Source organism: Artemia sp. Qi Xiang Cuo, chromosome 12 (assembly GCF_049724085.1).
Source record: "Artemia sp. Qi Xiang Cuo chromosome 12, ASM4972408v1, whole genome shotgun sequence".
In the NCBI taxonomy this organism is placed as follows: domain Eukaryota; kingdom Metazoa; phylum Arthropoda; class Branchiopoda; order Anostraca; family Artemiidae; genus Artemia; species Artemia sp. Qi Xiang Cuo.
Window position 1 is genome coordinate 45,658,920 of NC_142805.1, and position 12,932 is coordinate 45,671,851.

Genomic DNA, 12,932 nt, shown 5'->3' on the forward strand with positions numbered 1-12,932 from the left:
GAACAAGATAAAAAACCAGACTAAAACTAAAAACAAATAAAACCACCACAAAAAAAAATACACAATTGGCGCAAACTAATCCACGTTGGGAAAAGCAGTTCGGCGTATTTGATTTCAAGATAGAAAATGTGTTTTTGAGGAGTACAATCCCCCACAACCCTCAGGGCAAGTATTTTAAGGTATGCCCTGGGGGCATATAAGGTTTTTATAGAAGGCGTTGTCATAGAAACTTCAAAAAAGCTCATTCGATTGGAAATTCAAAGGGCTAGTGCCCTTTTTATAGTCGAAAGGGATGGGAGGGCAACTAGCCACCCCCCCCCCCCCCCCGATGCCCATCTTTACCCCAAACACATGCAATCAAAATTGTGAGATAGCCATTTTGTTCAACGTAGTTGATTTCCAGATAGAAAATATTTTTTGAGGAGGACACTCCCCCACAGCCCTAAGGGCAAGGGTTTTAAGTTATGCCCTGGGGGTATATAAGGCTTTTATAGAACGTGTTGTCGTAGAAACTTCAAAAAAGGCTCATTCGATTGGAAATTCAAAGGTCTAGTGCCCTTTTAATAGTCGAAAGGGGTTGGAGGGCAACTAGCCCCCCCCCCCACGCCCATCTTTCCCCCAAACACATGCAATCAAAATTGTGAGATAGCCATTTTGTTCAACGTAGTTAATTTCCAGATAGAATATATTTTTTGAGGAGGACATTTCCCCACAACCCTCAGGGCAAGGGTTTTAAGTTATGCCCTGGGGGCATATAAGGCTTTTATAGACGGTGTTGTCGTAGAATTTTTAAAACAAGCTCAATAGATTGGAGATGGAAAGGGCCAGTACCTTTTTTAATAGTCAGATGTGATTGGAGGACAACTAGCCCCCCCCCCCTTCATGTCCATCATTCCCCCAAACACATCTAATCAGAATTTTGAAATAGGCATTTTGTTTAGCGTAGTTGATTTCCAGATAGAAAATATTTTTTTAAGGAGGACACTCCCCCACAACCCTCAGGGCAAGGGTTTTAAGTTATGCCCTGGGGGCATATAAGGTTTTTATAGAAGGTGTTGTCGTAGAAACTTCAAAACACGCTTATTTGATTGGAAATTCAAAGGGCTAGTGCCCTTTTTAATAGTCGAAAGTGATTGGAGGACACCTAGCCCCCCCCCCCCCCCACGCCCATCATTCCCCAAAACACATCCAATCAAAATTTTGATATAGCCATTTTGGTCAGCGTAGGCTAGTTGATTACCAGATAGAAAATATGTTTTTGAGAAGGACACTCCCCGCAACCCTCAGGGCAAAGGTTTTAAGTTATGCCCCGGCGGCAAATAAGGCTTTTAAAAAAAGTGTTGTTGTAGAAACTGCAAAACAGGCTGATTCAATTGGAAATTTAAAGGGATAGTACCCTTTTTAAGATTCGAAATTGAAAGAAGGGCCCATAGCCCCCCCCCCCCGAAGAGTAACCCAAGCACATCCAATCAAAATTATGAGATAGCACTTTTGTTCAGCGTAGTTGATTTCCAGATAGCAAATATGTTTTTGAGGAGAACACTCCCCCAAAACCCCCAGGGCAAAGGTTTTTATAAGGAGACGTTGTCGTAGAAGCTTCAAAACAGGCTCATTCGATTGGAAATTCAAAGGGCTAGTTCCCTTCTTAATAGTCGAAAGTGATAAGAGGGGAACTAGCCCCTCCCCCACGCCCATCATTCTCCCAGACACATCCAATTAAAACTTTGAGATAGCCATTTTGTTCAGCGTAGTTGATTTCCAGATAGAAAATACGTTTTTGAGGAGGACACTCCCCAACAACCCTCAGGGCAAGGGTTTTAAGTTATGTCCTGGGGTATATAAGATTTTTATAGAAGGAGTTGTCATAGAAACTTCAAAAGGGGTCCATTTGATTGGAAATTCAAAGGGCTAGTGCCCTTTTTAATAGTTGAAAGTGATTGTAGGGCAACTAGCCCCCCCCCCCACGTCCAACGTTCACCCAAACACATCCAATCAAAATTTTGAGATAGCCATTTTGTTTAGCGTAGGTTAGTTGATTTCCAGATAGAAAATATGTTTTTGAAAAGGACACTCCCCCACAACCCTCTGGGAAAGGGTTTTAACTTATGCCCTGGGGGCATATAAGGTTTTTAAAGAAGGTGTTGTCGTAGAAACTTCAAAAAAAGCTCATTCAATTGGAAATTCAAAGCGCTAGTGCCCTTTTTAATTGTCGAAAGTGATTGGAGGGCAACTAGCTCCCCACACCCATTATTCCCCCAAAAACCTCCGGTCAAAATTTTGAGATAGCCATTTTGTTCAGCGTAGTTGATTTCCAGATAGAAAATACATATTTGAGGAAGACACTCCCCTACAACCCTCAGGGCAAGAATTTTAAGTTATGCCCAGGGGGCATATAATTTTTTTATAGAAGGCGTTGTCGTAGAAACTTCAAAAAAAGCTCATTCGATTGGAAATTCAAAGGGCTGGTGCCTTTTTTAATATTCGAAAGTGATTGGAGGGCAACTAGCCCCCCCATGACCATCATTCCCCCAAACACATCAAATAAAAATTTTGAGATAGCCATTTTGTTCAGCGTAGTTGATTTACAGATAGAAAATATGTTTTTGAGGAGGATACTCCGCCACGACCCTCAGGGCAAGGGTTTTAAGTTATGCCCTGGGGGAAATATAAGGTTTTTATAGAAGACGTTGTCGTAGAAACTTCAGAAAAGGGCTCATTCAATATGAAATTTGAAGGGCTAGTGCCCTTTTTTGAGAGTGATAAAGGCCAGAACAAAATTTGCACTTTACTGAAAAAAATATAAATGTTTTTACTTTTATAACTTTAATAAATCAAATAATATTAACATTTTGATTACTAAATATCAGTATATGTATATTAAATTGACAATGAACATTCATTTGTATTTTTCAGTAAAGTGCAAATTTTGTTCTTGCCTTGGGAAGGCATAGGGGTTTTGCGCCCAACTTATGCTAATATCTCCTCGTTTTGAGTTGTGCTCAGTTATTTATTGTAATTTCTGTTCGTTTTACGTTTCATTTATTTATCGATGCTGATTTGTGGTAGTTTCAAGCTTGGTAGATTATTTGATTTTATTTTTGCTCATTTTTTGTTTAATGGAGTTCTTAACTTTTCTTTGAAAAACTTAGTTTGTGGAAAAAGTTTTTTTAAATTAATTTCTATTTAGGAGTTAGAGCTTTAAGTGCAGAGAGTATTTTTTGCTGTGTCAAACTGCTTTTAACTTGGTGAAAGCCAAAGTCACCTGTCCAATGCTCTTGATTTCCTTAGCTATTTCACCATCATATTCAGTCCAGCTCCCAGTCGGTATTTTCTGCTCAATTGCTTTGTCATTGCATTACAATATTGGGAGAGTCAGATGTGGCCCTGCTTTTTATCTTACTGACATTCACCACAAGTCCTACTTTCTTGGCATTTTCATCTATGGCGTCGAGTAGCCGCTGCAGTCACTGTTTTGCTTCTTTGAGAAGAAAAATGTCATCTGCAAAGTCCAGATCAGAGATCTACTGACTGCTGATCTTCACTCCACAGCCTGAAGACTGCTGTAGAATAGTATTCATTTAATGACAAAGAGGATTGGGGATAATGCACATCCTTGTTGTACTCCAGACATTATCTTGAAGAAACGCGTCTGCCCATTTTCTGGGCACACTCAGCATTCACTTTCTTCATAAAGTGTCATTATCATTTTAACTAGTTTATCTGGTACTCTGTAAGATTTAAGATTCTACCATAAAGTGTTTTGGTTGACAGAATTGAACGTCTTTTTAAAATCAATGAAGACCAGGTACAGGTTTTTGTTCTGTTCTCTTGAATCTTCCACCACCAGTTTTAGAATGAAAATAAGATCAGAGCAAGTCATACCAGGTCAGAACCCATGTTGCTCATCTATGAGGTGTGAATCTAGGGCTGCTCTTAGGCCTTCTAATATGACTGTGGTAAGTATCTTGCTGGGCACAGGCGTTAGGCTGATGACCCTCCAGTTGCCACAGACTGGCGCATCGCCTTTTTTGAAGAGTATTACCAGTAAACCTCTAGTCCAATCTTTTGGAAGTTTTTTACTTTTCCAAATAGCCACTAGGGGAGTTTTCCAAACCGTTATGCAGGCTCGAAGGGATGCCTTCAGAATCTCTCTCGTGATGCCATCGACTCTACGTACCCGTCCATTTTTTAGCTTTTTCACAACTGCTGTCACTACGTCAGTGCTTGGGGAGCCAGCACTTGCATCAGTTTGTGAAAATGGTGTGTCAGGTACTACTTCTGGATCGTCAGGTCTAAGTCTTTTAAGACTGTCACAAAATTCGAAGCCCGTTTCTCATCATCTTTATGTGGATCCGAGATTACGTCCTCATTTTCATCTTTTACAAGGGTAACTCGGATTGCTTTCTCTCCGACTATCTCGTTTGATGGTCGTTACACCATTTTCGAGTCTCTTTTCTTTGCAACTTTTTCTGCAAGTGCTTCTTTTTCCTTGATAACGTTTCTTTTGTCTTTCCTTGCAATTCTTTTAACCACCTTATCCTCTTCTTTGGGATGGAGCTGTAACTGGGCTTTTAATTCTGGACTCAATGTATCAAACAGTTCGTGGTATTGAACTGTAATTAAGGAGCGACCCAGCTCAATAGTAACCGAAACTCAAAAAAACAGAGTTTTTATACCAATAGATACATAAAAAAAATCAAATTTTTATGCTGATTTCAAACATATAAGTTTCATAAAGTTTAATCTTACCCATCAAAAGTTACTGCAGTATTGCTGCAGTAATTACCAGTAAATTGCTCTAGAAGCAATTTCATGAAGAAACAAATTCTGTTATATACTCCAGGCAAACCCTAACAAAAAAAATGTGCTGCTGTCAGTCACGCACAAAACAAAAAACTAGGCTAATAGGGTAAGCGATTGTTTTCTCTAGGTTAATTGGCAACAAAAACTAGGCTAATAGAATAAGCGATTGTATTCTAAACAAAGTAGTTGAAGAAAATGAATAAAAATTTCAGCCATCAGTCTAGACTTCAACTGTCGTTTGAGTAATCATTTCCTGACAACAAAAACCTTGAATATCTTAGCTAATTATATCTTGACTCTCATTTGTTTTTTTTTATTTATTTATTTAGGTTTTTTCTGTTAGGGTTCACTTCAAAAGGTTAGTTTTTCTTTTTTTCTTTTTTTTGAACCCTGAAGACTGCTTGGCGGAGGTCCTTGCCAAAATATCTGCTTTTGTCTTTTCGCTTTTTTCTGTGCACTGGCTGAAATCGCCCTCGTTTTCTTGGTTATTTTTTTATTATTTTTTTTTCTTTTTTTTCTTTTTATCAAACTTATTGCCATGAAAAATACATGATGCAGGGCATTTTTCCTTTATGTCCAAAACATAACCGTTATCACGTTTGGATAAGTAATAGCCCCTGCTTTGTTCCTTTATAAATTATTTGAAAAAAACTACGTTTTCGAAAGAGTTAAAGAGGCTGAGTCACAAGATCTAACCTTAAAACGTACAGGGATTAGGAGGTACAGTTGGGGGGTTGCCGCCCCCCAAACCCCCCGCTTTTGCAGCCTCTTTTGTTAAGGTTTTTTAATTCCTGTAGCCTGCAATCAGTTGGTCGTACCAAGTTCATCACATTATAGCTTGTTATCGGTTAGTGAAAAATCTCCTGTAAAAAATCCAGCAAACAGGCTCAGAACTGTTTCTAATCAAAGAGATGCAATAGGATTTTCTTACGGTAAAAAATTCAAGCAGACTTCGTTCGTGTTGCAAAGCATTTCTTTGCAAGGGAAACAGCGGGGGTTGAGGGGGGCGGAAGACCCCCAAAATAAAAACCTTAACAAAAAAGGCTGCAAAGCGGGGGTGTAGGCCTGTAGGCGTGGCTAACAAAAAAAAATAATTTGATGAACATTAAGTGGGTATATTTGGTTTTTGGACAACAGGGAAAGAGTTATCGGATTGAGCTGAAATTTTGAGGATAAGCTCCCAGGCCCTAGGAAAGCTTATCCTCTAAATTTAGGCCCGATCGGACATCTTTGACCGGAGGTGGTGGGGGTAGGGGCGAACCGTGTGGTCCAATTGCCCCCATGCCGATACCATCGGAGGGGGGGGGGTTAAATTTTGTATGTATTTGAGTTTGAGCATAGGATACAAAACGTAATTACCGCCGCTTCTCTTTGATCACGAGGACCGAATATCGTTTAACATTGTGGTGGGTCGCCTCTTTAAAGAGGCACAAGTGTGCCTCCTTGACCGGGTCTTTTGTGGACAATAAAAAAGGCTGTATTTGAATTGCGGAATCTTAATGCAAAAATAGAGATTCAAGTTCATATTTTTTAGTGGTTGAATAAGTGTAATACTGACCTATGACAACCTCAAAGACAAAATTTGCAGGATCTTTTTAAAATCCAGAGGTTAAATAAAATATTTTAGGATCATACAGATTTTAATAAAAATACTTCACATTACTTAACAACCACTATGCTAGGGCAAAAACAGTCAAATCAATCATAGACTGCTAGATTCAGACTGAAATTAATCTTACTCGTCCTGGAATTCATATTTCCGTAATCCATTTCTTCCATAGAAGGTGAATTGATCTATTGCACAAATCAATTCCCAAGTTGACCTTGTGTAGTACAGTTTCTGTACTACACAAGGCCAACATTTAATGCAGTGCAAAATTTTCAAATGTAATATGTTCAAACGAAACACTGATATCTTTTTTGTGGCTAGCACACATCTGGGAAAAGAAAGTGTGTCAGTTCGGCATGTGGCACGAATCCAGCCATTGTCTTTCTATAATATCACTTTTATCTCAGCTTATATGCATAATAATATATTATTTTTAGTTAAATTTGTTAGTTATGTTTCCCTAATAAATGCTTCAAAGGACTCCTTTCCAATTGCTTGACCTTAGTATTGATTTGCAAAATGGGATCAATTGATCTGTTCTTACAAAATGTGAAAACTTGGCCAAGTTTGCCACTTTCGTGAGATCTTAAAGCTGAGCAATAGCAAATTCATATAAAACTGCATTATACTATTTGATCACAAGCATCAATGGTCACCTCATCAATTTGTCTTGATGCTATATTGCTCAAAAATGGTATAGTTTTAATTATGTTACTCCGTCAGGGCCTATCTTAGCGTTGATGTATCAATAACGACTGGCAAAATGAGTTTCAACAGTTGTGTTTGGCTCTTACACCCTTGTCTTCTTTTTTTGCTAGATAAGATAGGCCTAAATCAAGTGTTGCAGATGATGAAACAGGGCCACTGACTGGTTTTGACAGGTAATGCACAATAAGGTGCACATAATCAAGTTCTGTTTTGACATCTTCATTCTTCATAAGACGAAATTGTTTTTGTAAGATTAAGGTGCAATATATGAATTGGTTGGTATTTATTTCAGGTTAGTAGTAGTAAATTCAACAGCAATAACTTAGGATCATATTGAAAGGGTATGAACATAGTTTGTTGGGACTTGTTTTATTTTAAGTGAAACCAGAGGGAGTTTGGAGAACATCCGGAAACTTCTATGTTAATCTTGTCACCAAATTGAATGGCAAGAGTAACAGTAGCTGAGCCTTCAAACTGGTAATCTCATTTGGATCATAAAAATCAGAGCTTAGTTGCTGAAAATTTTCTCGGTGGTCCTTTCTAATAAATTAGAAAGGATAGCAGCTCATAAACAGTTCAGTCTTCACTATTGCTAGAAATCATGTCCCACTGATAGACTGATAGTCATATCACATAATTAACTTGCATGAACAAACATGTCTTTTCTGCATGAGATTTAATTGCTTCCTTAATTTTCTTAATGTTTTAATATTTTTATTAATGCTATAGCCAGTAACAAAACTCTGTTAAGTAAGATCTTAATCAACAGTAAACCCTTTGTTAGTATTGTTATTACGTATGACAAATCTTAATGGTTTATAAGCATCACTATAAGTTGGGAAACTTGGGGAAACGGCTTAGTCTCAAGTACCTTTCCTCAGTAATTTTCGACTGATTCTGGCTGGTAGCAACACCATTCTCGCTCCTTTACCGGTATTTCTTCTGTACAGATTGTCATTTTCCCTAGCAATTTGCTATTGTTACATCCAAGCCAAGTAATGTTCAATAATTAAGCTTGGTAAAATAAATTGATGAAATAATGTACGCTTATAGTCTGTAGCATTTTTACATTCAAATTTGTCAAAAATAAGGTTCAGATTATACTAATGTAATTGTAATTCCGTTTATTCTAATATTTGGGTTTGGTTTCAGTACAGCATTTTAAAAAGCTACTAGTTTACATTGCTGTATTGTTCAACGCGAAAAAAGGGCTTGGAAGCCGTTGGAATCATTATGTCTATTTGAAGAGTACACTGGGAAGAATTGAACGTTTAATAGCCCTAAAAATGGACTATTTTGTTTTTCAACCCTGCCTTCGTTGATAAAATTCCCTTAATAACAACCCCTGTTCCCGTAAGATTTAGGCCTAGGCATATCTATATGAGTAGTTGTCCTGTTACTACTACCTTTCAATCATTTTTTAAGCGTGAAAATATATCATAGGCCTATATATGACTCCTTCTTTAGTGCTTAATAAATCTTAGTTTGTTCACTATATTTCAGTTGGTGGTGGCTCTGCAGGAGCTGCTGTTGCATCTCGACTGTCAGAAAACAAGTTGTTTTCTGTCCTGTTGATTGAAGCAGGACCAAAAGCACCATATATTTCAGATGTGCCATTAATCGTTGCCACTCTTACTGATACACCATTAGACTGGTCATACAGGACTGAACCTCAACAAGAATGTTGTAATGGGCTTGAAAATAATGTGAGTAGAGTTATAGCAATGTTGCTTGACACATTTTACTCTGCCTTATGTGTAACTGTATTTAAAACAAAAGTATCATCCAAAAATTTTCTTCAAGAAAAGTAAAAAGCAATATTTAGACCTAAAACAAGCAGAAATAAAGTTGTTTGTAAGCCAAACTTAAAACAGACGGAGATTGCTATGATTGAATAACTCATTTTATGACCTTTCTTGTTGTCTGATTAAAATGACTCTCTTCGAAGGTTTGTCTAATACCTCTTGGTGCTCTGAAGGCACCAGGGCAATATAGGGTTTCAAGGGAAGGTACTTTGCCTTCTTATTGGTTTTGGCCTTTGAAAAAGGAACCAGAACCTGAGCCTTTCCCCAATATTCTATGACCATCTGTTCTATGTGATGAGATCATGGTTTGATTGAGGTCACTTTGCTTTTAATATACGTTAACACCAACTCATAGACCATGGACACTAGAATTAGTGATACGATGATGCCATTCATAAAGCTAGTGAAAGAAGAATGCCAACGAAATTTACAGTATTGTAGCCATGTCCAGTCACTTAAGCAGGAATTGGGAATATACTAAATTAAAAAGAAATGTGAAAAAGATGAATTATGAAATCTAAGAAGTTTTGGACAAATTAAAGAATCTTTATATCGTAATAGGGATGTCAAGGCTCTGCTCTCCCTTCCCCTCACTTTTCTATATCCACATAAAACACAGATTAATAACAATGAAAAGTAAAACTAGCAAAAGTAAGGGATAAGGATTGCAATAGAACCTTATTAAACTCCTTGTAAGATCTCTTATTAAATAGGATGAAACATATTTTTTTTGCATTAAATTAAAGGATAACAATGAAACTAAAAATGAAGCAGAACTAGATTCAGTTCTTCTTGGAAAACGTGATGGATTGCAGCTTGATTCTGATGGATTAATCAGAACAATTAGAAGAAGAGTAAGCAAAGCCCAAGGAAACAAAAGGTTTTGCAAAGAAACCTTGACAAGAGAAAGTCCCTCATATATATACGACTCATATATACGCTGTCGAAGAAATAAATATAGTAATTAGTCTTTTCTCGTTTTTCGTAATTGGTCTTTTCTAATGAGTGTTTTTTTTTTTGTAATGTTGTAAGTATATGAAGAAAAAAAGAAAAACAAAAATCATGATCAGGCATTATACTGACGAAGAAAGCAGACGAAGTAAGCAAACATTTTGGAGTTCTGGGTAAACCCCCCTCTTCAAATCCTAGCTAGAAATTATTGGTTAATGTCTTTTTATGTAGGGCCCTGAGTTGATTTCTTCCGCAGACAGCATCTTATCAAATCGGTTTTTTTCTACCTACTTAGGTTTTTGTGAGATTCCCCGATCGTGGAAGTTGGAAGTCAGATTTTGTCAGAAATGTTTAGTGGCAGCCCCCGATATATATTCCAAGACATCAAGGCTATTAGCTAACAATGGTTTTGATTTGATGAATAAGTGAATATTTCTTCTCAGGATATATATATATATATATATATATATATATATATATATATATATATATATATATATATATATATATATATATATATATATATATATATATATATATATATATATATATATATATATATATATATATATATATATATATATATATATATATATATATATATATATATATATACATATATATATATATATATATACATACATACATATATATATATATATATATATATATATATATATATATATATATATATATATATATATATATATATATATATATATATATACATACATATATATATATATTATATATATATATATATGTATATGTATATATATATATATATATATATATATATATATATATATATATATATATATATATATATATATATATATATATATATATATATATATATATATATATATATATATATATATATATATATATATATATATATATATATATATATATATATATATATATATATATATATATTATTTACTTAGTTTCTAGCTTGTAGGAAATTTCTTTACAGCCTTTTGAACTTCAACCTGTTGAAATTATAGTTAGGGACTGATTTGCTTGGCTACGAATATATCGTAGAGTATTTATGATATATCGTATAAGTATTTATTGGATATAAATATTTTATAAATCTGTTTGAGTTTGGTCTTCTGTTTATAGATGTAGCCTACTAGTTTAATTGTATATAATTGTATTTCTTGTATATATTTATGAATTACATTCAATGTATACCCAAGATGTATCGTTTGTTATGACGAAACTTTTTATTTAGTGTACTACTTTTTTGATGTAGTAAACCAGTATTCTTTGTCACGGGCTAAAAGTTGCTCAGGATTTTTGTAGCTTTTAGGCTTCTATAAAGTAGCATTTCTGAACTTAAAACCACCCTGAGGATTTAATTTTACAGGTATCACACTGGACATCAGGAAGAGTTCTGGGCGGAGGATCTGTTTTGAATTACATGTTATACGTGCGTGGAAATAAGCTCGACTACGACAACTGGGAAAAACTGGGTAACAAAGGATGGTCATATGATAATATTCTTACTTTTTTCAAAAAAGCTGAGAATCAGAGAGGCCTCTACATGTCTGATGGCAAGAATACTTTTTTTTCTAATTGTTTTATGTTATTTCCTGAAGAGACAGTTTAGACTTAGAATCATGTCAAAATAAGCACATATCCATAGCAAGAGAAAAAAGTCTAGATACGTGCATGTGGGAAGATTATCTTCCGATTAGTCTGAAAAACCCCTCATTAGGATGTTTCCAAGACCCCAATTATAAATAGATTTTATTGCCAGATAAATGTTACTAAGTTGCTATTTATGAACAAGTATTGTGCCTGTTTTTCCTGAGTCGCTTATAAAGACAGCTTCTTTTAGGAAGCCGAAAAATTTAATGGAAATATTTCTTTATGTGCTGTTTTTGTAAAAAAAAGAATCAGGCACACGTTTATGTAAAAGAAGTAAATATTACTATATATGAATTTGCTCTAAAGAATAGACTAGCAATCTCATATTTTTCAAATTAAGGGGAATCTTCGAATGACTTAAAAAGAAATGAGAATGCGCAATTCAGTTGCTGGGTCTTGTTTTTTGTAGGGGTAGGTAGCAAGACTATCGCCCAACCTTGCGGCAGTGGAAATTGATTCTTTGGCCCCGTATTACCAAGTAGAGCATCAGTCCACTAAAAAACAAAAGGGGATACTTCATTTATTTATCAGAATTTGTATTGTCCTCCTCAAAGTATTTTCTTTTAGTGCCATAGACATAGACCAAACCTCTTAGTTATGAGAAAATGAACAAATCCTAAAATACAATATCACTAGTCCCAAAGTGTTTTGCCCCCTTTTGATTTCGTTATAGTTATTTTATATAAGCAACAGTGCTGAATCTATAGTTTAAAAGGTAAAAATTTTATCCAATTTAGGTATTTCAAATAATTTGATTTTTAATTTGCTGTAGTTTGCCAAAAAATTGGATGCTTTTGAATTAACGTGAACTGTTTGGAAGTTCCGCTCTTGCAACTGTTTATGGCGATGTTGCAAATATTTGCTGTATTGCTTTTTGAATTTTTTACGTGGTTTTTATTGTTTCTGAAAGAAAAGATATGACTTGATAATACTAGTTGAGTGCTAAGCGATTCGTGAGAAGATAACAGCTCCATCCTTGCTCAAAATAATGCTATGCAAATAGGAACTAATTTCTACCCTTTTTAAGTTTTAATGCCGCTCTTTACTTTTCATTAGTATTAGTATTTTCTTTCATTAATTAAGAAAAAATTGCCGAAAAAAGAAGTTTTTCAAAGAAAAGTAAAGGCCATATTAAACTTAAGATAAAAAAAAATAAATTCCTAGAATAACTCAAACTCAAAACGACAAGAAATTGCTATTAAAGAATAAATGAAACTTAAAACGAACAGCAACTAAATAAACAATCATAGCAAACAAACAAACAACAGGCACCAATATAAATCGATAGATAATATAGAATATAGAACATATTTTTTCAATACAATAGCTGGAGCTAACGTGAGCATGCCATGGCTAAAAAAAGGAAGATACAAAACAAGGATCATAAACAAATAAAT

The 12,932-nt window shown here is 35.1% G+C and overlaps 1 protein-coding gene across 2 annotated transcripts in view; it reads left to right on the top strand.

Moving 5' to 3' along the window:
• LOC148946179 (glucose dehydrogenase [FAD, quinone]-like) overlaps positions 1-12,932 on the top strand; it is a 104,385-nt gene that overhangs the window by 15,034 nt on the left and 76,419 nt on the right. For both annotated transcript variants that reach the window (XM_089098255.1, XM_089098254.1), the window contains exons 2-3: positions 8,624-8,826; positions 11,252-11,438. In XM_089098255.1, coding sequence (XP_088954381.1) covers positions 8,624-8,826; positions 11,252-11,438 — 390 coding nt within the window. The remainder of the gene's footprint in view (positions 1-8,623; positions 8,827-11,251; positions 11,439-12,932) is intronic.